At 37.6% G+C, this 27,787-nt stretch overlaps 1 protein-coding gene across 1 annotated transcript; it reads left to right on the forward strand.

Moving 5' to 3' along the window:
- Positions 1-20,547: 20,547 nt before the first annotated feature.
- On the forward strand, positions 20,548-23,253 carry LOC142619447 (disease resistance protein RPM1-like). Its single transcript, XM_075792542.1, has one exon. The coding sequence runs from the start codon at positions 20,554-20,556 to the stop codon at positions 23,251-23,253; it is 2,700 nt and encodes an 899-aa protein (XP_075648657.1). The 5' UTR covers positions 20,548-20,553.
- The last annotated feature ends 4,534 nt before the right edge of the window (positions 23,254-27,787 follow it).

Here is a 27,787-nt window from a genome sequence, read left to right on the forward strand (position 1 = left end):
CTGGAGGTTGGAGTTGAAATTTTTATTTTCTATTTTATTAATTTGAATATTGTAAAATTTAGTTCAATTCTACTTATGTCTATATCATATATTCATTCTTTATTAATTATTGAGACCAACCAATAAGTCAAATACTTTGAGGAGTAATTATAAATTTGTATGGTCTTTTTTGGGGGGGATTTCTGGACTGAATAAAATTTTTTAAGGAGTTACGACCTAAATTCTAAATCTAAGGGGGCCAATAAGTGCATTTTTTCTGTGACTCGTAATTATTTATGTGATTTCCATACTACCTATAATGGAAAATTGAAAAAGTCTGGGGGCCATGACCCCCCACTAGCTTCAACGGTGCATTGAAAGTCCCATCTTTTTTGTGCGAAGTTGTGTGAACAACCGAATAGATCGAATTGGTTTGTGCTTCAAACAAAGAACCAAAATTCATATATGAGAGAGATCATTGCTTTTGAAGTATTTCATAATTTTCCTAGTCAAAGCAAAATTTGTGGCAAAGATAAAAACCCAAATATTTAGAAGATTCGGAATCTAATTACAGTCAGTTACGGTTTAAAAGGTTGCTCTAAGATTCCAGGACTCTTTCCTTTGCCCACAATTTCTCAAAAACACAAATATGGTGAAGAGGGTTTACATATGATAGTGTTAGTGATAATAATTCACTAAAAATATATCAAAAATCTGTCTCCTGTCCCAAATTGTTAGTTCTATTTAGAAAATCCAACTTTTAAGAAAACATCATTCAATGTATTATTTTTTGCTTAAAAAGCTACAAATTCCAAAACTGCTCAAATTTATTTAAACTCTAGAGAAAAATATAAATTTTTTTTTTTTTGAAAAACATTAAGTATTTTTAACACTCACACAAGGGGAGAGGGAAGACGGTTAAGAATTAAATACGAAATTTATCCAATATTAAAACACTATATTACATATTTCTCCCAAAAGACTATATTACATTTAAGCCCAATGAATTTGATAGGGTACGATAGAGCGCCTACACTAAAGTCGTCCATATAGGTCGTCCGTGACTTAGCCAGTAAAGCAAGAACCCTGGAAACCTTACCTAGGATCTCCTCGTCCATGAAGGAAGAAGCTTGGACGAGGTTCACATGACCAGGGAATGAGTCGTCTCCTCCTAAGAGAGTTGCAAAGCTCATCCTGAACAAAATCCGTCCATAGGAGGAACGACCCTTTCTTCTAAGCTAAGGACGCTTGGCAAGGAGAGCCTAGGACGAGGCTGTCACAATTAGGAAAATTTTCGAGTGTATGTTACAACTCCTTATTACACGTATAATTTCCAGTAACCGTCGTGTGAGAAGTATATAACTCTTAAGCAGTTATGGAAGTTATCTCTAAATCCTTACACCTCCTTGAATCCAGGGGAGGTTATAAGTGTGATAACCGTCTATTAGAATACTATATAAACGCTCACTCAGACAAAACAAAGGTACGCGAAACATTTCCCAAAAAGTTGGAACTCCGAAAATATAGAGAGAAAAACTAACTTTGCCATCGGAGGGTTTTTGGCCGGCAGCCCTGGTCACCTTTGATCGCTTTTCTTTCTTTTCCAGGCCATCGGAAGAGCAAGTAGTCCTTTCAAGTCCGGAGCATCCAGCCTACTGATTTTCTTCGCATTATCAGTTGGCGCCGTCTGTGAAAAAAATACTATTCACTATTCTTTTCATTCGACTTTACATTTGTTGTCAAGGATTAGCCTTTCCCAGAAAAAAGGTTGACTGGTTCGAACAAGATTAAGGGCTACCAGCCTAGGCCACCAGGAGAGTAGGGATGCATCTAGTAATCCCCTTCGCGATCACAGGTCAGCGCCTGTCATGCAACCACCTTTTATTCAACATATACAATCCATGGCTACCACTATGGCAGAACTGACACGTTAGAATCAGGAGTTGAATAGGGAGATCAACCTTAGGAGGCAACGCCAAGATGGGCATACGGAGGGACGGGCCCAAAGTCAGGAAGGTGGAAGAGAAAATGTCGAGTCCAAGAATTAGACAAGGGGTACCGCTTTAAGAAGAATGCCATACTTGGAAAGAGAGATGGACCAGATGAGGAAAGCCCTGGATGAGATGAGGGAAAACATGAGGCGGGCAAACCTAGTGGATGATATGGTTCACCGAACGGACTCCCCTTTCACGACTTCCATCAATAGTCATCCCCTACCTCCAAAATTCAAAATGCCTTCTTTGGATTCGTATGATGGAAATCGCGACCCGTCCGATCACATTGCTACTTTCAAGACGACCATGCACCTTCAAGGGGTCCCAGACGAGATTATGTGCAGAGCTTTCCCTACTACACTTAAGGGACCAGCGCAGGTGTGGTTCAGTAAAATACCCCCAAACTCGGTGGGATCGTTTGAAGAGTTGAGTAAGTTGTTTGTCAATAATTTCATTGGAGGACAGCGCCACAAGCGTTCCTCTTCTAGTTTGCTGACTATAGAGTAAGGGGAAAATGAGAGTTTGCGATCCTTTATTACCCGGTTTAATAGGGAAGCCTTGACGGTGGACGAAATGGATGACAAGTTGTTGCTGGCCGCTTTCCACAATGGGGTCAATTCTGATTTGTTCATTCATAAGCTCTACGAGCAGGAACCACAGACTATGGCCGAGCTCGTCCATTTGGCCCAGAATTTCATGAATGTTGAGGATGCTATCATAGCCAAGAAAAGAAAAAGGGCAGAGCGCTCAGAAGCGGGCCACCATCGTTACTCAGATCGAGGACCTTGTCCAAAGAAAGCTCGGGTAGATGAGAGGAAAGGCAAGGATGGTAAGAAGGCAAGTTCCTCTGTGAGGAATCAGCAATACACGCCCCTAACTATGCCACTAGAGTAGGTTCTTACACAGATCAAGGATGATCCGACCTTGAAATGGCCGGATAGGATGAAAGGAGATCCTAACAAGCGCAATAGGAGCAAGTACTGCCGCTTTCATAGAAATCACGGGCATGACACGGACGAGTGCTTTGATTTGAAATAGCAGATAGAGAATCTCATTAGACAAGAAAAGCTGAGAAACTTCCTTGGACGAGACCAAAAAGATGAGAAACTGAAAGCTAAGGTGGAAGAGTCGTCACGACTCCCACTAGGAGAAATAAGGGTAATTATAGGAGGAAACTCGACAGCGCAGTCATCCAAGTCGAGGAAGACATACCTGAAGGTGGTGTAGAACATCCAACTGTTTGGACGACCTCTTAAGACGAGGGCAGTAGATGAGCAGGCCATTAAGTTCATGGATGAGGAAGCAGGACGACTTCACCACCCACACGATGACGTGATAGTCATCACCCTACTTATTTTTTACTACATGACCAGGAGGATGTTGATTGACAATGGTAGTTCTGCAGACATTCTTTACTACCCCGCCTTCCAGCAAATGAGGTTAGGATGAAATCAGCTTCGACCAGTAAATTCGCCATTGGTGGGATTCGGAGGAATGAAGGTGCAACCGGTGGGCACCATCACATTACCAGTGATCGTTGGAACATATCCACGGCAGATAACCAAGGAGGTAAATTTCCTTGTTGTTGATTGTGCATCGTCATAAAATGCAATTATTGGAAGACTAACTCTGAATAGCTGGAAGGTGGTAACCTCTACCTACCACTTGTCCATCAAATTTTCAATCGAGCACGGAGTGGGCCAAGTACAAGGAGATCAATTGGCTACCACAGAATGCTACTTAGCTATGCTGGCGATGGACGAGCACATGCAGGCAATGAGTATAGATGAGAGAAGGATCGCAGCGGAACCCACTGAAGTGTTAGAAGACGTCCCTTTGGACGAGAACCAGCCTGAGAAGTTCACTAGAATTGGGGCGAGCATGGAAGAAGGGGCAAAGCACGCTTTGGTCCGGTTTCATAAGAAAAGCCTCGATGTCTTTGCATGGAGTCATGAAGACGTGCCTGACATTGATCCAAGTGTTATTACTCATAGCCTTAACATGTGTCCCTATTTAAAACCAGTGCGTCAGAAGAAAAAGGATTTTCGCTCCTGAGCGAGACAATGCCATCAAAGAAGAAGTATAGAAGTTGGTTGCCGCGGAGTTTATCCGAGAAGTTTATTATCCAGATTGGCTAGCGAACATGGTCATGGTGAAGAAAGCTAACGGCAAGTGGCGAATGTGCATGGACTTCACCGATTTAAACAAAGCTTGCCCTAAGGATAGCTACCCATTGCCACTTATTAACCAGCTGGTGGATTCGACGGCAAGTCACAGAGTGCTTAGCTTCATGGACGCCTTCTCAGGTTACAACCAGATAAAGATGGATAAAGCGGATAAAGAAAAAACCTCATTCATTACAAGCCAAGGGTTGTATTGCTACAAAGTAATGCCTTTTGGTTTGAAAAATGCAGGGGCAACTTACCAAAGACTGGTTAACCACATGTTTCGTCCCCAAATCGAGCGAAATGTGGAGGTTTATGTAGACGACATGCTAGTGAAAAGCTAAGATGAGGACAATCATCTAAACGACCTTCAAGAGACTTTTGATACACTGCGGCGGTATAACATGAAATTAAATCCAAGCAAGTGTACTTTCAGAGTTTCATCGAGGAAATTTTTGGGGTTCATGGTTTCGCACAGAGGAATTGAAGCAAATCTGGACAAAATCCAGGCGATACTGAATATGGAACCACCGACAAATATCAAAGAAGTCCAAACTCTTACGGGACGAGTCGCCGCCCTTAACAGGTTCGTGTCGAAAGCTACTGACAAGTGTTTGCCATTCTTTAAAGTCCTCAGGAAGGCATTCGAGTGGCCGGACGAGTGTCAAAAAGCCTTCCAAGACTTGAAGATATATCTCATGACAACACCGCTGCTTAGTCCATCTGTACCTGGAGAAGAGCTGTATTTGTACTTGGCAGTGTCCCCACACGCAGTAAGCTCAGCGTTGGTCAGAGAAGAGGGGAGAATCTAGAAACCAGTTTATTACACCAGCCGTGCAATGAGAGAAGCAGAAGGATGATACCCGATGATGGAGAAACTAGCCTTTGCATTGATTACGGCTTCTAGGAAGCTGAGACATTATTTTCAAGCTCACATTATCAACGTCCTAACAGATCACCCCATAAAGAAGGCAATGAACAAGTTGGAAGCTGCTAGATGACTAATATAGTGGGCTGTTGAACTTAGCGAGTTTGATATCAGATACCTTCCAAGGAGTGCGATAAAGGCGCAGGCATTAGCAGATTTCATTGCAGAGTTCACCCCCAGCCAGGATGACCTGGACAAGGACGAAGGAGTTGAAAGGTGGGTGATTAATGTAGACGGATCGTCCACACTATATGCAAGAGGAATTGGAGTTATACTGAAGTCCCCTGAGGGTGATAAGCTGGAGTACGCGGCCCGTCTACAGTATCAAACCACCAACAACGAGGCTAAGTACAAAGCACTACTTAAAGGATTGGAATTGGCTAAGTCCTTAGGGGCGGAGTCGATAACAATTAGAGGAGATTCTCAGCTAGTCATCAACCAAGTAAATAGAATGTGTGATACTAAGGAGGATCAGATAAAGAAATACCTCAGTAGAGTGAAACGACTCGCACGAAAGTTTTCAGCGATAAGCTTTGTTCAACTCCCTAGGGAGGAAAATATGGAAGCGGATGCCTTGGCAAAAGCAACTTCTGCAAGAGATACGGACAAGTGCAACAATGTCCAATATATGCCAAGCATAGAAATTCTTGACATACAGCAGATAGGAGGAGGAGAGAATTGAATGAGTCCAATAGTAATTTATTTTAAAGATGGAAGGCTTCTAGAAGACAAAGATGAAGCTAGGAAGTTGAGGGTCAAGGCAGCCAAGTACGTCCTTATAAATGAAATGCTGTACAAGCGATGTTTTTCTCAACCTTATCTAAGGTGCTTGGCTCCTGACGAGTCAAACTTTGTTTTGAGGGAAGTTCATGAAGGAGCATGTGGAAATCATTCAGGAGTATGATCACTAGTGCATAAGATCGTCTGTGTAGGCCACTATTGGCCTACAATGCAGACGGATGCTAAGGCCTATGTCAAGGTATGTGACTAGTGTCAGCGTTATAGCAATGTCCCTAGACAACCGTCAGAGTACCAGACCCCAATGATGGCCCCATGGCCCTTTGCACAGTGGGGACTGAATATCCTAGGTCATTTTCCCATGAGAACCAGACAAATGAAGTTTTTGGTGGTAGGAATCGATTACTTTACCAAGTGGGTAGAAGCTGAATCTCTTGCAACAATCACCCAGCAAAATGTCAAAAATTTTGTATGGAAGAATATTCTATGTAGGTTTGGAGTATCCAGGGTATTAGTATCGGATAATGGATGTCAATTTGACAACGCACCCTTCAGGGACTTTTGCAAACATTTTGGAATCAAGAACCACTATTCCTCACCCTCCTACCCACAAGCGAATGGACAAGCAGAAGTAGCGAACCGATCCCTGTTGAAAATCATCAAGACTCGGCTCGAGAGAGCAAAAGGGATATGGCCAGACGAGTTACCAGGTGTTCTTTGGGCCTATAGGACGACTGTACGAACTCCGACAGGAGAAACCCCCTTTAAACTAGCCTATGGAAGCGAAGCTGTCATACCAGCGGAAGTTCATATGGCTAGTCATCGAGTGATGGAGTATCAGGAGAAAGAGAATGGGGAACAATTTCGTCTTGACCTCGATCTTATTGACGAGGTAAGAATGGATGCGGAGAAAAGGACAGCAAGATACAAGAATCTTATGGCTAGATAACATGATGCCATGGTGAAACCCAGACGGTTCAGTGTGGGGGACCTCGTCCTCAAAAGAGTCTCCTTGGCAACTAGGAACCTAGCTTATGAAAAATTGGGACTCAATTGGGAAGGACCTTATAGGGTAATCAACTACAAGAGGCAGGGGTCTTACTGCCTAGAAGCTCTGGACGGGCGGAAGTTAGAGCATCCCTGGAATGTGGAGCACCTGAAGAGGTACTATCAGTGATAAGCAGGGACGAGGGAAGTCAGTGACGAAGTTACAGCTATGATCCGCATGTTCGCTTATATTTATTGTTGTGTTCTTACTACTACTATGGTGTGTATTAAGAATAAAAAGTACACTAGTTCTTAAACTTTTGCACCACTTATAGACCAGCTTACAAAAGACGAGGTTATGTACTTAGTATTTTCTTAAGGCACTAGCTTCTAAGCGTGTGCCATATTTGTGGACAATGTTTATGTAATAATATGGTTTGGATTTTTAGTGTATTTTACGCACAAATCTAACTCCCATAATAACACCTACAAGGGGGGCAAAATCCTAAGACGAATGAAAATCTCTGGACGCAAGGACGTAACGTTCGTAAGCTTTCCTCAAGACGAAGATAAAGCAAAGAGAGACTAAGGCATAAAAGGCACACAGTGAAGCTCGTCCATGGACGAGCATCTGGCCAAGACGCTCAGATTATAGGATGAGGAAAAAACACTTAAAACGTCTATACAAAATTAAAATAGTTAACAAAGACGTCCATACATAAGTAGATCGTCCATAAGAAAAATTCATGGACGACCATACAACACTTACAGTGCTAACTGTTTAAAAAGCCAATAACATCTAATGGTGAAAACAGAGCATAGATTCATCCATACAATAAAATTCAGTACTGGATAAAAGTATATATTCATCGAAATTTAAAACAAGGGTAGACGACCAACGTCCAAAAACCCTTGCGAAGTAAGCCTTAAAAGGAAATTGTAAATAGACTCGTCCAGAAAATGTTGGACGAAATAATTGTATTCAAATACATTTGAAAAAGGTCCTAAAAATAGTGGACCAAAGCAAAGAAATAAAAGGAACACTTTGAACAGATAGTTAAAAAGTCTTCAGGTAGCGGGGGCATCAGGCATTGGGGTCGTCCTGGGCAGGCTTAGTTGAGGCGTTGTCTTCAATATTGATATCTTTAGAACTAGTCTGGAGGAAAGAACTAGCAGCACCCCCTAATTGAAGGACGATAGAGCTAAAATCAACCTCGGGAAACTTCTCCTTCGCCTCCATGCGAAAATCTTCGAATCCGGCTACGTAGTTGGCGTCCAGAAGGTCGGTTAATTACTTTGAGGCCCTAAATTCCTCCACAACATCTTCCTTAGCCTTTTCAAGAGAATTGCTTAACTCGTTGGTCTTCTTCTACAAGTGATCAAGACGAGTGTTTTTCTCTACTATGTCAGCTCTTAGCTCTTCGACGAGATTCTGCAAACCCTTGGTTTCCTCCTTAGCCTTAGCCGCTGTTTCAGCCCAGCCTTTACAGTCGTCCTTGACTTCCTGTATCCTCCTTTCCAATAAAAGCCTTGTCTTATCCAGCTCAGTAGCCTGTCTGGACGCGGCTATGAACTTTGACATAGCTTGCATAAGTAATTACGAATTTTTGTATAAAGCAAAGGAAATAAGAGTATGAAAAAAAAAAGAAAAAAAAAAGAGAAGTTTATATTAATTACCTTGAAAAGGTCGTGGACACCTGAGTGTTCAAACTCTCTCAAGGACATGTTATAGCATGCAGCCACGTCCTCGCCAGAAACTGCCTTCTCAAACCTCTCCCAGGCAAAGTCCTCACTCTCGAGGAGGTTTGAAGCAACTTCCACAGGAGGCTGGGACGAGGTAGGAACACCAGTTTTAGACGGAGGAGTATAGGTAGGCTCAGACGACTCCACGTCAAGGATCTGGATGGACGGCGATTGAGACAGAGGAGGAATGGGGACAGCAAGAGTGACGACCCCAGGCTTGGACGACCTCCTATGCTTAGCTCTCTTCTCCTTCAGATGGCTGGGGAGATTTTCAAGATTAATAGCCTTCGACAGGCTTCTCTTATCACCGACAGCAGGACGAGCCCTAGTTTCAGCGTCTTGCCTATTGGCTTCGTCCACAACTCCCTTGCCTTTGTTCTCTTTCATAGTAGCCATTCCTGCAAAAAAAAAAAATAATAATAATAACTCAACATATATGTACCTATGATGATATGATTGTAGTGATGGCAAGACGAACAAAATGAAGACAAAATCTCAGGGCAAGAACTTACGTCGACGAATTGTAATTTCGTGAGCTAGGGCTTCTGGAGAGGGTTCAGGGCCAAGTCCCCAAGTAGCAAGACGTTGAAGGGTAACCAAAGAATGGAAGTCCCTCTCTGGGTGAAGACGAGCCTTTTGAACACGTCCCAAATCAAACTTGTTCAAAGACGGCCTTCTAACACCTGCAGTAAGGACAAGGAGCTTAGTTAGTATAGAAAGACATGTGATAACAGTAATGCTACAATAGTGATAAGCATACCTTCAGGACGAAGGTTCCTTAACTCTCCTGTATATGGGGCAAATGAATCCTTGCCCACCTCAACAGGGCGCCCTGCCCAAAAACCGGAGACGAAGAAAAACTCCGTCTTCCAATTCCTATCCGATGTGACCAATGATTTTATTATCCTACAATCTTTTCTCCTGGTTGTAAATTGATAAAAGCCACGGGATTGGCTAATTTCAGAGGGTTTGTAGCAGAAAAGGAATTCGTCCACGGTAAGGGGACAATCCCCTTCAAAAACCTTTCTCCACAAAATTTGCATAGAGATGATAAGTCTCCATGCATTGGGATTGAACTGACACAGCCCTAAACCCAATCTAGTGAGCAACTCCCTAGCAAATGCATTGAAAGGCAATCTAAGACCTCCTAGAAGATAGGCCTCGTAGACTCCTATGCCAAAATGAGGCTGGCAACACCACTCATCACGGACGGCCAACCTAGAATTTAGCTCATCTGGAATCTGATACCAGCTCCTAAGAGACGCTAATTTCTTCTCGTCTGTCTTAGCAGGAACCCCCACAGCACAGCTATAGATGGTTTCAACCTCGTCCTTCTAAGTGGACGAGGGTGCACTAGAAGGACCAGCCCCAGAGCCAGACGCCACTCTCGTTCTAAATTCCTCTTGAAAGACTTCCAGGGGAACCCCAGGAACCCCAGAAAGGTACTCGTCTGTGGTGTTACCTCCACTACTACTACTATTACTGCTAGAGCCACTGTAACTAGTTGAGTTGTGGTATTCGTCTATCTCTTATCAACGTTATTACTAGACGAAGAAAAAACTTCAGACATTGTGGAAATTTAAGGGAAACCTAAAGACGAGTGTAAAGAGAATACCTGGCTCTAGACGAAGGGAAACTAGGGACGCTGGAATACTTTTAGACAAGGCAATGGACGAGTAATGTCAAACAAGAAAATTTGAAAAATGCAGAGGGTATGGGAGGAAATCCACTATTAATAGGCGTTGAAAAACGGAACCTGGAACGACGTGCTCAATCAGGAAGAACCATATGGCAACTTCCTCGAAAACACAAATCGATGCGACGGTTAACCAACATAGTGATGACACGTGGCACAATCCGAAGCCAAGGGAGCTCAACCATCAAGATTGAGACACGTGGGGTGACATAATGAAACATGTGTCCAAAGACCAAGAGCCCTGGACGACCTTTGGACGAGGGGGCAACTAATAGGGTACGATTGAGCGCCTACACTAAAGTCATCCATATAGGTTGTCTGTGACTTAGCCAATAAAGCAAGAACCCCGGAAACCTTACCTAGGATTACCTCGTCCATGAAGGAAGAAGCTTGGACGAGGTTCACATGACCAGGGAACGAGTCGTCTCGACCTAAGAGAGTTGCAAAGCTTGTCCTAAACAAAATCCGTCCATAAGAGGAACGACCATTTCTTCTAAGCTAAGGATGCTCGGCAAGGAGAGCCTAGGACGAGGCTGTCACACTTAGGAAAATTTCCGAGTGTAATGTTACAACTCCTTATTACACGTATAACTTCCAGTAACCGTCGTGTGAGAAGTATATAACTCCTAAGCGGTTATGGAAGTTATCTCTAAATCCTTACACCTCCTTGAATCCAGAGGAGGTTACAAGTGTGATAACCGTCTATTAGAATACTATATAAACGCTCACTCAGACAAAACAAAGGTACGCGAGACATTTCCCAAAAAGTTGGAACTCTGAAAATATAGAGAAAAAAACTAACTTTGCCATCGGAGGGTTTTTGGCCGGCAGCCCCGGTCATCTTTGATTGCTTTTCTTTCTTTTCCAGGCCATCAAAAGAGCAAGTAGTCATTTCAAGTCCGGAGCATCTAGCTTACTGATTTTCTTCGCATTATCAGAATTAAATATATTCACATACATGTACTTAGATTATTCAAATATTTCATTCCCTTAGTCAAACTGAAACAGTTTCGGGTACAAAATTGATTCTCTTGGAGGGGAATAGAGTAAAGTTAACTAAAAATTAATGTATGATTCTAAATTTGATAATACTGTAACTCATCATTTACTACATTAAGTTCTCATATATTTTCATTATATTTGTCAACTTGTTGTTTAATAAAATAATAATTTAATATTAAAATGCTCTAATAGAACAAAATCATTATTTTTTAGAAAGAAAAAAAATCAATTAAAGATATAAAAATAAAAAATAGAACAAAACCAATCAGGCAAAAGCAATATGGAAAGTTCAATATTTTTTATAAGAGATTCAAGACCTTTACAGTCAGCAAAACTTACAAACCAGTGTAGTAGAATTTTTATTTGACTTGTCCCTCCATGATAAATAGTCCAACTTAATTGTCGTGTAACTTAAGCTAATTCTGCACTAATAGCTTCTACCAAATAAAGCACATTTATTTGCCGACCAAATAAATACTATTGGATTATACCATTGGGTCTAGATTCTTATCTTTGGCCAAATGCTAAAGAAATGCATATTCCAAGCTCAACTGCTAAGGAAAACCTATCAAAGAAATGTATATTCTCATGTGAAAGACCAAAAAATCCATCAAGATATATTTCTCATTTGCAATCCTCCCCATTTGTAATTCTTTATCGCCTTTTTTTGAAAATTCCTCTTGTAAACTCTCTAAGTATACAATTCTCCTGAAGCAAAAAATTCAAGTGTAGTCAATTCCAATTAAGTTTATCTTCTAAATATTAATATTTAGAAGATAAACTTAATTGGAATTGACTACACTATTGAATATTTCACATTGTATAGTGAAATATTTCACTATTGAATTTTTCATATTGTATATATTTAAAAGCATTTCATTAACATTATTTTTTTTCCTATATTAGATAATTTTGCTCTATTGTATATGGTGGGTTCTTAGTTCTTACGTCAATCTTCAAATTGAAAATCAACTGGTGTAAGTCTAGGCCCTAGGGAACCATTTTCGAGTGTTGCATGTTGGATTTATAAAATTTGTATATTTTTATTATATTAATCTGAAGATTGTAAATTGTTCTTAATTATACGTGCTATTCTTTATTAATAATCTGGATCAGATTTTGTCGGCTGAGGTTGGGTCAGTTTGAATTTTCTTTTCTTCCTAATGGTTTTGCTATTTAACCAATGAGATAATCCTTGTTAGTGTCTTCTAAATCTAATTGCTCTCAATGTACTTGTTCCAAGAAATAGTTTGTTCAACAATTTTAATAATGATAATTTAGGAAGTCTTGACCTTTATCTTTTATGTTTAGAAGAAAATAAAAATGTCAAAATATGATTTTGGTTCTTCAAGTTCCTAATATATATAAATATATATTAAGAGAAGAAATTGATGTTATTTCATAGGGGAATCTTCCATCCAAACAACTTCATCTGCCAGATTTCTGGCAAACTTAATTAGCCAGCGAGTGAGCTATAGAGTTTCCAGTCAGGCCGCTTAATACAAGACACAGAGCTGACCCTGAAATTAACCTGTTGGATCTCGTACCAGGTAAGCTCAAACTCCTCATGACATTCACACTATCTCCTTTTTTCCAATTCAATTGTCGAATTATCAGTCATTTCATTTTAAACCTTCATTTGAAGTTTTGATAAGACCTAATGGTACCCTCGCTTTGCCATACCATTATTATGCAAACAAAATTTGCTAATTTAAAAGACTTTTTTTGTACAGTTCCTAATAATGCTGACATGATACATTGGACAACATGCTGGTCTTATAATCACAAAACATATATGGAGACAATGATAGCCCAACAATTTACTTGGAACATCCATTTCTTTTAAGGGGTTTTCTTTAAGCAACTAAGCTTGGAATATTCATTTCTTTAGCATTTAGCCAAAGATAAGAATATTGACTCTGAACACTATGGTATAAAGAAAAAGCAGTTTTACTTTTTTATATCTTTATAGATATTGTATTGTTGTTTTTATATTGAGGGATGTTGCAACTTGCAAATGGGTCTATTAGTAGACTTGTAAGATTTATTCAAGATTAATGGGAATTATAACCCATTTTTTCACATAAATATTATACTTATCATTGTCAAGGTGGAACTTTCTAAAATTAAAGACTTCTAGCTCAATGGCAATGCTTAGTTTTCTTTACAAGGAGAACCAAGGTTCAAAGAAATTTAGCAAATAATTGTTAATTTAAAATGCACCAACATAATGCAAAAGAAGAAAATTTAAAGCATAAAATGGTAAAAAATTATAATTTGCAACGACCAGATTCTTATCTTTGGCCAAATGCTAAAGAAATGTATATTCCAAGATTAATTGCTAAGGACAATCTATCAAAGAAATGCATATTCTCAAATTAAAGACTGGAAAATCCATTAAGATATATTTCTCATTTGCAATCCTTCCCATTTGTGATTCTTTCTCACCTTTATTTGTAAACTCCTCTTGTACAACTCTCTAAGTATAAAATTCTCCTGAAGAAAAAAAATTTAAGTTGAGTAATTTCAAGTAAGTTTATCTTTTAAATATTTCACCATTGAATTTTTCATATTTTATATATCTAAAAGCATTTCATTAACATTTTTTTTTTTTTTTTTACATCCAAACGATAGAAATTTTCATTAGAATAAAAATTGAAGTACAGTAGTGACCCCCCGTGTATGTGTTGGGGTTTCAATAGCTTGAAAACAAGTTACAATAAAGCAAAAGAATGTAGCTTGTCACTGCATGGCCATGAGGGGTTGATACTCCTCCAGTAGACCTCTCACGATTTCAACAATTATTTTCGGTTGGAGTTGGACGTGCTCAAAGTAAAATTTGTTCCTCACATTCTAAATCGACCATGCTGTAGCTGCTCACTGCTCAATTTCCTGTTGGCTAAGCTTGTCCTGTAGCTGTTGGAATAAATGAAAAAAAATCGTCTGCAACGTTTCTGCATTTCTGGATTTAGTTGCTCACCAGTGCCCATACATTCTGTGTGAATGGGCATTCCCATAGGATATGACTGGTATTCTCGAATTGTTGATGACAGAATTCACACCTTGTATTCACTTGTACACGACGCTTATGGAGATTTTCCCTGGTTGGGAGGCAATTTGAGCAAGCTCTCCATAGAAACATCCGAACTTTGGGTGGTACGTTGAGTGTCCAGATTTTTCTCCAAGCTGGTTTGAACGCATGGGTTGATGAATGCTTTGCCCAAGGTTGTGAGTTCAGTCGAAGTGCAAGCTGATAAGCTGTTTTAACTGTGAATTTTTCAGCTGTATTTTCTGTCCATATCAGAGTATCCGGGGAGTTCAGATGGTCCAATGGTATTGCCAGAATTTCCTGCCGTGTCCTCTGTGCAAACATTGTCTCAATTTTTCCTCTGTCCCATTGCCGTGATTCTTCATCTAGGAGCTCACAGACCCGCATGTCCTTGGCATGTTCATTCATTGGAATTGGAGGGTGTGATAGCCATTTGTGACAGTATATCCCCACTGTTTTGCCATCTCCCACACGCCACCTTGACCCATTGTAAATGATGTCCCTTGCTGCAAGTAGGCTTCCCCAAACAAAAGACGGGTTACTCCCCAATTGAGCCATCATGAATGAACAATTAGGAAAGTACCTCACCTTATATACCCTGTAAAACAAAGAATTTGTGTCTTGGGTTAGTCTCCATGCTTGCTTTGAGAGCATTGCCAAGTTGAAGGCATGCAAATCTCTAAAACCCATCCCTCCTTCCTTCTTGTTTTTGCATAGTTTTTTCCAATTAACCCAAAGGATCTTCTTTTCTTCTCTATTTTGTCTCCACCAATATTTTGCTAGCAAGGAATTGATGGAGTCACACATGGATTTGGGTAGCTTGAATAGGCTCATTGCATATGTGGGGATCGCTTGTGCTACTGTTCTTATAAGGACTTCCTGGCCTGCTTTTGATATAAACTTTTTTTTCCACCCCAACACATGCTTGAGAATTTTTTCTTGTAATTCTTTGAAGTTGTTCACTCTTGATTTACCACATATCATTGGTAAACCAAGGTATTTGTCACTTTTTGTCATCACTCTAGCCCCCAATTGGTGTTGGATCAATCTCCTTATTTCAGGATTTGTGTTCTTGCTAAAAAACAAGGAAGTTTTTCGGCGGTTTATTGCTTGTCTTGATGCTACCTCATATTGGCCAAGAATCCTCAATAGTTGTTGGCACTCTCCAACTGTGGCTTTGCAAAATAGTAAACTATCATCTGCAAATAGAAGATGGGAGATGCACGTCCCATTTTGGCTGGACATAATTCCATTGATCACATGATTCTCCACGGCCTTATTTAGTAGTGTTGAGAGGCCTTCAGCACAAAGGAGGAAGAGGTAAGGAGATAGTGGATCTGCTTGTCGAATGCCCCTTGATTGAGTGATTTAGCCCTTTGGTTCCCCATTGATAAAGACTAAATAAGAGGCTGTGGTGACTGTCTCCATGGCCAACTTCACCCATCTTTGATCAAAACCCAATTTCTGCATAATACCCTGCAAAAAAGGCCACTCCACCCGGTCATAGGCTTTGCTAATGTCTAGCTTAATCGCCATATGTCCCACCTTCCCTCTTCTTCTGTTTCTCATTCTGTGTAGAATCTCATAGGCAACTGTTGTATTGTCAGTAATAAGACGGTTTGGCACAAAAGCACTCTAAGAGTCAGAAATCACATTAGGAAAGATATGCTTCAAACGATTGGCAATAACCTTTGAAATTATCCAAGAGACAACATTACTCAAGCTAATGGGTCTGTAGTTTGCCAAGTATTTAGGGTCTTTCTTTTTTGGGATTAAAACAATATGTGTGTGGTTAATTTTTTTCAACATATGGCCAGAGTGCAGAACATATAAAATAGCTTCAGTAACATCATTTCCTACGATATGCCAATATTTCTGAAAGAAAAAGAGGGACATACCATCCAGTCCAGGTGATTTTGATAGGTGCATATGAAAAAGGGCTAGTCTGACTTCATCAGCAGTGTACAGACAGGTGAGGCTCTCATTCATGTGTGGGGTGACTTTTCTTTGAACCGATTGTAAAACACTCTCAATGTTTTGTGGGTGGGCCGTGGAGAACAATTACTAGAAGTATGATTCGGCCACCTGGGCAATTTGCTCATCAGAAGTGTACCACCTATCTTCAGTATCAAACACTCCGGAGATATGATTTTTTCGTCAGCGTTGGCTGGCTCGGTTGTGGAAGTATTTTGTGTTCTTTTCTCCCGCAGGTAGCCAAATTGATCAGGATCTTTGTCACCAAAAAAGCTCATCTTGGTGGATAATATTTGTAATTTCGGCTTTGAGATTTTTGATGGTGCTTAAATTCTCGGCTCTATTCTGTAGGCACAACTCTTCCAGCATTTTTTGTTTTTCTTGCAATTGTGGTTTTGAGAGTCCAAAGGTATGTCGGCTCCAATCAACAAGGGCAAATCTGCATCTTCTTATTTTTTCAAATAGCTTTGCCATTGGGCTTCCATGAGGTACATTTGAACCCCAAGCTACCTGTATGATATTTGCACAATCTAGGTGAGTGGCCCATCTCTCTTTAAATCTATGTGGTGTTTTCTTCTTTAAGGTGAGTTGTGGCCGAATGTGAGTAGTAACAAGGAAGTTTGAGGATATACCAATTACATAAAAATATGTCCCCAACATTCATCTTTAGTTATTTTGAGTTTCAATATATTTAATTTATAATGTACTAACAGTTGGAACTGAGTAATAATGTTTCTAAATTAGTTAAATGACACATAGCTGAAGGAATTGGACTAATTAATAAGTGTATTATTATTGAGGCTCAAGTAGCCGAGTTTTCTTAGATTGGCAATTTGTGGAGGAATGGACCCATTGATAAGGTTGGAACCAAGAGACAAATAGGTTAAACTGGTTAATTAACCCAACGAGAAAGGGATTGGACCAATGAGCACGTTATATTCTAGGTCCAAAAGAACCAGCTTCTTTAGCTTTCCTATGTTTGAGGGAATGGTACCAATAAGTTTATTTGAACTGAGATGTAATTCTAGAAGGTTATTCAAATTCCCTAATTCTACAAGACTAACACGTACAACCATTATGGAAATGGAAATGGCGAGTGAGCCATGCTTGTGAAGTGTGTAGTTGCTGTGTGCTACTTGTGACTTTAATACACATACTGTAAGTCATCCGAGAAGTTTCTTAAGACATCCAGGTAACTTCGTGGGATGACTATCCTTTCAACGTAGTCCAGGTCTTCTAAATCATTGAGAAGAATCCAACCAGTGAAAAAATTTCCATTGCAATCATTTCATGGTGCAATAACGACATATTTTATACATATCTCTCTCTCTCTCTTTGGATTTAGGATACAATTAATGGCCTTGAAATCTTGTTTAAATGGCATCATCCACTCCTTTCTTTTACATTACAAAGTCCAATATGAATTCCTTGGGTGCAATCCTAATTCCCATCACACGCTCTAAATCTGCGCTACTCTCTTTCAAACTTCTTAGCTGAGGACTTGGCTGATGGCCCACATCCAAGTCAATAGTCACTACTCTTCTTCAAAAGGCTATAGAATTCTGCCATTTAAAAGCATAAATTAGCTTTTGTTTCTATATTGATAATTTGTTCTTTTGGATCTCCTAGGTTCCTACATCTTCAAATTGAATATCAGATGGTGCAAGTCTTGGGTACCGATTTCGAGTAATGGAGGTTGGAATTGAAAACTTTTATATATTATTTTATAAATTTGAAGATTGTAAATTGTTGTTTAATTCTACTTATGTCTATGTCATATATTTATTCTTTATTATTTATTGAGACCGCACCTAATGAGGTTGAGTTTTTAATCAATTAGTTTGTCTTTTCTTTCTCAAAAAAAATTAGTTTGTCTTTATATTAGTAAAGTAACTTGTTATTTGTGTTTTCACGGAAAACATTGAACAATTAAAAAAAAATAGAAAACATTGAACAATAAAAAAATAAATAAAAAAATTGAAGAATTTTGCCTATATTATGTAGGATTATAATTTTATTTATTATTATTATTATATTATTATTCATGTAACAAAGTATTGGTTGTTATTATTAACTAGCCGTTAATCCGTGTGATGTACGGAAAGACTTTTTTACATTCATGTTATCAAATTAAAGAGATTTAAAAATACTTTAAGAGATTTAAAAATAGTAGTAATGTTTAAATTTTATCAATTTATAAAAAAATATATATAGATAGTGTGATTGTCACGTATTTCTTGATATAAAACAGAATATAATTGATATAATATTTGATAGTTTGTTCTTTTAGATCTCCTAGGTTCCTACATCTATCTTCAAAGAGAAGGCTACTCATTCTCAACTCTCAAGTGAAATACAGAGTGGAGAAAACTGACTTGATATTACTTCTCATTTGCGATCCTCAATGCCTGTATTTCTTTACTGTAAAGTCCTCTTGTACGTAAGCTCTTGAAGTGGAAAGAAAATATTCAAGTGAAATTTTCAAGTAAGTTTATTCTTTAAAATATTTCGCCATTGTATTGGCATATTATAAATATTTAAAAGCATTTATTAGCATTTGTTTCTATATATTTTTTTATTTGTTCTTTTAGATCTCCTAGGTTTCTACATCTATCTTTAAATTGAATATTGGCAATGCTTTTATTATCAAGTTTGAAAATAGTGAATTCCAGTTAGCTCAACCGATAAAGTCTCTGATGGTTGAATAAGAGATCTGGGGTTCAATCCCCGTCTACACTAAAAACTTATTGGTATTTTGGTTTGATGATAAAGAGTTATCATGAGGAGTGGATGACATAGGTTGAAATTCTCTAAAAAAAATTAAAAAGAAAAAAATGCCAAATTGTTTGATCAATTAATGATAAAGTGGAAAAAATAATCATCAATCCTCACTTTATGCACCACCAATTGTGTACACTATACACTGAGTACTCTTAGCACGATAGTTACCTTACAAGTACAATTTTTTTTTGTAGGGGTAAGAGTTGGAGTTTAAGTCTTTAGGAGAGAGCTTTACACACGTATACATTTAGATTAGACTAGAGTAAAATTTCTATTTTGTATTAAAAAAAATTGTATACACTATATAGTCACACTTTAAAAAATAAAAAAAAATCTAACATATTATATGCTATAAACAATGGAGTATAAAATGAAATTCTCAGAGTTTGATATGAGATTTTTGTTGAAGGAGGGAAGTTTCAAAACAATTAAAATAAATTGGTCCCCTCATGGAAACATGACTCTAAGGTTTCTTAATATAGAAATAATAGATCAAGGAAAACTGAAATGTAAATTGCAAATCATCTCTTACAAAGCAAATCAAAAACAAATTTATTAAACTTCATCTTGTTAATGATTTAATTTTCACTTTTTTTTGAGAAGTGATTTAATTTTCACTTGAACAAGTCTTATATGCTAAAATTTATATTTTTGTCGATGTTTTTTAATATCTTTACTTGAGAATAAATGTGATTATCATAAAGTAATAATTTGTTCAAAATTTTTAGTTGTGTAGATAAGAATGATATTTTAGAAAAGATAAGAATAATATTTTCGAAATTTTCAGTTATTTTGTTTCAAAAGAAATAAAAAATGTCAAAATGTTGGTCCATAAACTATATAATTTTCTAATTCTTTTATCAGATTATACGTTATTTCATTTTAGTTCTTAATAAATCTTCATAAACATTTACTGGTATCCTCACCTTCCCTTACCATTATGGTTCAATTAAAAAAAAAAAAAAACTAATATAAATGTGCAGCTGTACACTCTTCTAAGAAAAAAAAATTGTGCAGTTGTACACATTCTTCCATTGTTGACCAGACAGATTAGACAACATGTTGGTGTATAAATACAGACCATATGGAAACGACGATATATATTTTAATTATTGAAAATGTTGTCACCGACAAATAGTAATATCTATCATTTTTTAATTTAGATAAATACAAAGATCATTGTATTTATGAAATTCTAATCCTTATGAGTTATATGACCTTTGCTAATTGAAGTCAACGTTGATGAGCGAAATCTATGCGTCTACACCACTTCACCCAAAAAAAAAAAAATCATTCTTAAACTCAGCTGACGTATTGCTACACTTTTTGAGAATTAGAATACCTTCATGCATTATGTTTCTCACCTCTATTCTTTTTTGTGTAGGTATCCTTGGATCGGTGAGCTACAAGTCAAAGCATAGCACTCTCTTTCTCTTTGATGTGATATAATTGGTAAAAGGGAAGCCCAAAAACTTGGTGACTAACGTAGAAGGGGAGTTTGAACTGTGAAGTTAAAAATGGATCAGGCTGTAGTGGAACTCTTGATTGATAATATCATTTCAATCCTTGCAAATGAAGCATCGTTGTTACGGGGGACTCGTGATGCAATTGAAGATATCAAAGAGGAGTTGAAAAGCATGCGATCATTCTTAGTAGATGCTGATAGAAAGGGAGTAGGGAGTGAAGGAGAGAAAACTTGGGTCGCAAATGTGAGAGACATGGCGTATGATGTTGAAGACATTATTGACAACTTCATGTATCACATGAATCGCCAACGAATTGGGGGTCAATCTTCCTGGATCCTTCACCACACCATTTACTTTCCAAGAAATCTCTGGATGAGGCATCAAACAGCCACCAAGATACAAAAAATTAATGGGAAAATCAAGGGCGCCATACCAGAGAGAAACCAAAGATATGGTATTGATCGTATAGAGGGAACTAGTTCTAAAGATAATCAAAAATGGGTGGTGCGTCATGCTGAATCATCTCTTTTTTTTAAAGAAGACGAACTTGTAGGGATTGAAAAGAAAAGGCAATTGATAATGGATTGGTTGATGGATGGAGAACCACATCTGACTGTCATTTCGATAGTTGGGATGGGAGGTTCGGGCAAGACCGCACTAGCTGCCAACATCTACAACAATGAAGATGTAAAGAAACATTTTGACTGTTGTGCATGGATCACAATTTCCCAAGCATATGAATTAGAAGACATATTGAGGAGCTTGATTAAGGAATTCCACGAGTCAAGGAAGGAAACAAATCCAGCAGACTTGAATTCCATGAACTACAGACTGTTAGTAAAAACACTGGTGAATTATTTAGAGAAAAAAAGGTATCTACTTGTCCTAGATGATGTTTGGGACACAAACCTCTTAGATGAAATAAAGGTATCACTTCGAGATAGTTGTTTTGGGAGTAGAATCATCCTTACAACTCGAAAAGAAGATGATGTAGCTTGCCATCAAATGGGAGGTAAACATCACATTCATAAAATGGAATTGTTGCTAATGGAAGAGGCTTGGGAACTCTTTTGCAAGAAAGCATTCTCAAGCAGTCCTAATGGAAGTTGTCCACCGGAGCTTAAATCTTTTGCTCAGGAACTTGTGGGAAAATGTGATGGCCTACCTCTAGCAATTGCGGCTTTGGGCAGTCTTATGTACTCCAAGAATATGTCTGAGTGGAACGAAATTTACAACAGCTTGAATTGGAGTCTAAGTAAAAATCCTAAGCTAGAAGCAGTGAAGAGCATTTTGTTGCTTAGTTTCAACGATTTACCATATCAACTGAAGCATTGTTTCCTATATTGCTCTCTTTTCCCAGAAGATCATGAGATTCGAAGAAAGAGGCTCATAAAGCTATGGATGGCAGAAGGATTTGTAGAACAAGATAAAAGGTCCATGCCAGAGGAAGTAGCAGAGAGCTATCTATTAGAACTCATTTTTCGAAGCATGCTTCAAGTTGTAGAAAGGAATGAATTTGGAAGGCCAAAGAGATGTAAAATGCATGATATTCTGCGGGAGCTTGCTCTATCAATATCAGAGAGAGAGAAGATTGGTGTTGTACATGTTGGAAGAGAAGAAATTACAGATTGCGAAGCACGCCGCATTTCAATTCACAAAACCGATGGAGAAGTCAAATCATTTACGGGTATGTCAAAGCTCCGTTCTTTTCTTGTTTTTAACAAGTCGTTGAAAACATTGCCTTCAAGAAGTAAAATGTTAAGGGTTCTAGATTTGGAGGATGCTCCCATTGATGAATTGCCTGATGAAGTATTCAAATTATTCAACTTAAGATATTTGAATTTAAGGGGAACTTTACTTAAGAAACTCCCAAATTCCATAGGGAGGCTCCTTAATCTTCAAACCTTGGACATCACGGACACACAAATAAAGGCCCTTCCTCATGGAATTGGAAAGTTGCAAAGCTTGAGACATCTAATTCTACACCAATTCACTGGAAATTGGAATGATTTCAAATTTGTTATTGGGCCGCGAACACCATCAAATATCTGTAGATTAAAAAATTTGCAAGCTATGACATATTTAGAAATAAAAGGTGACTTGTTGAAACAGATTCGGAGCATGACTCAGCTTACCTCGGTCGTTCTTTCAAATGTGAAAGCAGCAGATGAGATGGACTTATGTGATTCAATTCATAACATGAAGCTTATGCGCTACTTGTGTATTGTGGTTACAAATGCAGAGGAAACCCTTCGTATGGATGCACTTTTATCTCCTCCTACCAACCTTCAAAAGCTTGTTCTGGCTGGAAAACTAGAAAAGGTGCCACTGTGGTTTCATTCACTTCAAAGCCTCACAGTTTTGTTTCTGCATTGGTCGAGACTGGAAGAAGATTTACTCCCTCAAATTGCTGCTTTGCCCCATTTAAGACGTCTTGACCTTACTAATGCCTATGTTGGAAAACAGCTATGTTTCAGTACAGGCTTTCTTCAGCTTACAAGTTTAAGAATTCGTAATTTCCCTCAATTGAATGTGATAATAATAGAAAAGGGGGTGATGCCCAATCTGAAATCCCTAGATATTATCAGCTGTATGCAGTTAAACACAGTGCCCAAGGGCATTGAATACCTTCAAAATCTCCAAGAACTGCTTTTGGAATCTGTCTCAATGGAACTTCAAAATCGCATTGAAGGAGAAGGAAGCGTGGATTTTCCAAAGGTGCAGCACATCCCAAATATCTACATCCGTTAGTAATCCGGAATGTTTAATCAAGGTAGCTTCTCATGTCTATCTGTTATATTATATTATTAATTCACTTTGAAATGGAACTAATGTTTTCTGACATGAAAAATAAGTAATCTTTTCTAATGATTGATTTTACTTTACCGTATCTCTGTTTTTTTTTTCCCTGGGGTACTGTAGAATCAGGCTCACTAATGCTTTCTACTGCTTGATTGCTTGTAGTTTGTTTTAGCTACCATCTTGGCATAAGCACATCAAGTTCCTCAAAACAGATAGAATTAGTTTCTGGGGTCTGACTCTTAATGCTATGTGGGTATGTAAAGCCTACCATATGTTTGAGGAAAGTCCTCTGTGGACGTTGTGTGATTGGAAGATACAAATGGTGACTTATGTAATCCCAAGACTTTGCTGGATTTTTCATTACGTCTTTCATGCATATGATTTTCAATTGTACGTACAAAGGTTTCTTAGACTTGGTTTGGATATGATGTCTTATTTGTGATTTGGAACATGTATTGGTCTGTTTTAATAAGCTACATATTTGCTCCATTTGTTTATATTTATATATATATATATATATATAAATATCTGTGTTTCAAACTTCCAAATGCTTACTTTGCTTCTTGTATAATTTGAGAACTAGTCATCATGGAAAACTTTGATTAATAATAGCTTGGTACATGCTTACTGTGTCTTTTTGTTGATTCCCTTGTACATGCTTCTATCCATTTGAGCAGTAACATGTAAGTTCAGAAATAAATTTCTCGACTTTATACATGTTGTCCCTCATACTTTCCTCACAGGTATTCCCCTCCCAAAGCTGAGACATGGTTGTTTTTACTTTTTAGGAGATTGTGTAGGGGGGACTACTGGACTAGTGCCTTGTTTATGGGTAGACGCTCTTAGTCATACTTTCTTTTTGCATCATCTCTTAATCTTAGTACCCATTAGATGTACAAACTAATAGACGGTAGATGAGCAATCCCCTTCCAGTTTTGTACCCATGCTTGAAAATGATGAAATAGTGGTTCTATCAAGTTGAGGAAAAAATAAAAAGGTTCCCACTTTCTGTTTTAGCTTTACACCGTATGCTCTTTAGTTTCCTATTCCTGTATATATATATAGAGAGATGTGATTAAGGCTTATTTTATTTTTTTGATTAGTATAATGATAGTTTAATTGTTTTCCCTTTGTTAATGCATCTTTGACCATTAACCTATGGTTCTTGAGTCCTCATTAAAAATCTTTGACGTACATATAAATTCTTAATGAGATTTCCCTTTTTTTTCCTCTCTTTTTTTTTTTTTTTTTTTGCAATTCTTCTTTTGGGTAGCAAATATGTTGTTTTAAACTGTATTTTTATTACATTCCTCATTGTTAGGTTGTCTGTTCATGAAGAGAAATTAGTGCTCAAAGTCATAATATCAAAGTAATACATGTTGAAACAATTTTGTTTCAGTGTTCTAATACGTGATCAGAACTGCAACTTGATACATTTGTGTTACTTAAGTTAGCAATATCTATTTGAATTTGTAATCGTACTCTTAGTCATGACTCAAGTTATTATTTTGTTATTCAGTGTTGCCTTTGCATATACTAATATATGTAACAACCACTTTTTGTAGTTTTTCTCCTCTATCAAATGCACCTCTTTCTCTTTTGGTAATCATTTTGATAGTAAGAAGTAAGATGTCTCTTCTCTTTGCTTACAAATCTGCTTTCCTTCTTGTTTTCCTTGAAATATATGTGTGGTTATTTTTGTTTAAACATTACAAATAAACTGTCTTATGCTGCCGTGCAGTGTGGGTGTAGAAAGTTCATAGGCTCCTTTTCTTTCTGTTCAGAAAGCATATCCGATTGCATATTGATGAGAAGATGCTATGGAGGCTATATAGAGGGAATTTGCATGCAGCTTGTTCCAAATCTGGTGAAGATCGATGTACAATTCAATCAATTATGTCAGCTGAGTTCTGTGTAATTCCGAGCAAGTAGATTGGGAAATTTCCCTCTACATTGAGTACTTCATTCACCGTGGTAAGAAAAAGCTGGGTCAGCTCAGGAGCCTTGATACAATTGGGTGGTTGTCATTAAAAGTCAGTGTCTCTAAAACCATAAATCCTAGGCCTTGAGCTAAGACATTTATTTGATTCCTATTCTTTTTTGAAGCTGAAATTTGTTTCTTTCATTAGTTAAATCTCGTCCCAAATTCTTAGTATTTGTAAATTAAGAAATGGTACACTGCTTTAACTGTTGCAAATCTTTTTAACTAATGATTTCTCGATGAAGAACTCTTATTACTTATTCCAGTTCTTTCTTACATGGTTCCCTGTTTTGCAATGGTAAATATTGCCACTTATTACCTGTTCGTAATCTTCAACATATGCTTACTTCAAGCTTAGATGTCCAATGCTTTTCCTTTGTGTTGTTTATGACATGATGAATAATTTTCCATTCAGCCTCTTTTTTCTTCTCTCTTTTTAAGGCTGAAATATATTGTTGGTCCCCAAAAATTATCATGAGCGATTTTAGTACCTAAAGTTTAAAGTACTTGTTTTTACTTTTTAGTCCCTTGGATGCCATGTGACCACTAGAAACTAAAAGGTCATCTCTCCATAGGGACTAAATGTGACCACTTTAACTTTTTTAGGAACTAAAATAGATCACTTAAAGTTTTTGAAGGACTTAAAAACTATCACTTAAGTTTATTAGCGACTAATATTTATCACAACTTTAGGGACTAAAACGACCCATGAGTTAAATTTTAGAGACCACCAATTTATTTTGGTCAATTTTTGAAAATAATAATAATAATAACAATAAAAGGAAATAAAATGTTTCTCTCAAGAAATATCATTTTGTACAATCAGAAAGAAAAATGAGGGACTCTCCTCCAACTACATCCTTGCCTCTTCAGTCTCTTTAGCAACCTTAACTAAAGACTGGGCATCAACAACAACAACAAAAAAAAAAAAAAAGTTTAGGCCCTATTTGGTACATGATCTTAAACCCATGATTTCATTTTTTAAACAACATTACACATAATTCCACACACTTTTGTACCTACACCTATTTCCAAAAAAAACTAAAAACTGTTGTTTAAATACATATACCAAACAGACCCTTAAATTCTTAAATAATTTCAAAACAATGTCAATGTAAAAAAATTAATATAAATATTTTGCAACTAAAAGATGTTCTTAGCTTACAGTGCTTTTTACCAACTTTTATTTTTTGACGTTCTTTTTTACCAACTGGAATACATGATTGTGTCCTGAAGTATTTAACAAATCTGCATTCTAATCCTTAATAGAATGATCACTACATTCTAATCCTCACGTGACCTTGCATCTGAAATCTTAATTTTATGAATAAAAAAATGGATGAATTTCAAGCAAATACCGCGGTGTGTTCCATCTCAAATGCTTAAATGGGCATTAGAGTGAGTGGTTTATTTCTTTTGGACAAGTAAAAAGTACCAAGGAATTTGGAGTATAGTCATGTAACATTGCTGCATAATCTGATTAAACAGATTCAAAAAATCAATCATCCAGTCCAAGTGATCAATCCCAAGTCATATTTGAAAAAGCCAAGACCCAATGTCCAATGACAATTACTCACCGATGCCTCCAAAAAAGAAAATATAGGAGATTATTGCTAAATGCCGTCTCAACGTAGACCGTGACAGCTTTCTCAATATAATAAGATGATGGCTATACAAATGTGGAGTAATAATCCAAAACAATTAATGTCTGAGCAATAATTAAAAATAAAAAAGCAGACAAATTGTGAAGGTGAAAGCAAAATTCATAGATCGAGGGGTGGAGATAGATTCTTATGTCAGGGGAAGACAACAACCCATTTGAAAATGAAATAAAGCCGTCCGCTAATGGATACTATGATTTCACCTATACAATGGATACTATATCGTCCATTGAATGGACCGTCCGCTAATGGATACTATATCATTCAAACGACTAACGTAGTGATAAAGCTAGCAATCACCTTTTATGTTTTTCACTAGTACCCCCCCCCCCCCCGCGCAAAAAAAAAAAAAAAAACCCCCCGGTCAATGATGACTACAGCTCATCTTCTAACATGTCTGAAAATATGTCTTGGATGTTAAAAGTTGTTCACTGAGGAAGTCTTACCTGACTCGAAGTAAAATAAGCGACACCAGTTTTGAGAAAGTGAATAGCTTCGTCCATTATTTTTTCTCCAGTAAGTCATAGCATCCACTCTATTTCTCTTCATTTCAGCTGTCCATATCCTTAAGTGTGTTTAGTTGGGCTGAAAACAGGGAAGATGAAAAATAAGGAGAGGAAAATAGGGTGAAAAATGACATTTTTCACTGTTTGGTTAAGAGGGAGAAGGGGAGAGAAAAGTGGTGGGGCCCACAAGTTTTCTCTCCTCCCCTTCAAAATACAATCTCTCCAAATTGGAGAGAAAATTAGAGTGAAAATTGGAGTGAAAAGTGAAAAGTTTTTTTTTTTGACAAAACTGCCCCCACTTTCTCAGTTTTTTTTTTTTTTTTTTTTTTTTTTTT

This window comes from Castanea sativa, chromosome 12, assembly GCF_040712315.1.
Source record: "Castanea sativa cultivar Marrone di Chiusa Pesio chromosome 12, ASM4071231v1".
Classification (NCBI taxonomy): Eukaryota; Viridiplantae; Streptophyta; class Magnoliopsida; order Fagales; family Fagaceae; genus Castanea; species Castanea sativa.

Bases quoted from the DNA above. Each gene is read 5' to 3' on its own strand.
- LOC142619447 (XM_075792542.1), top strand. From the start codon at position 20,554: ATGGATCAGGCTGTAGTGGAACTCTTGATTGATAATATCATTTCAATC.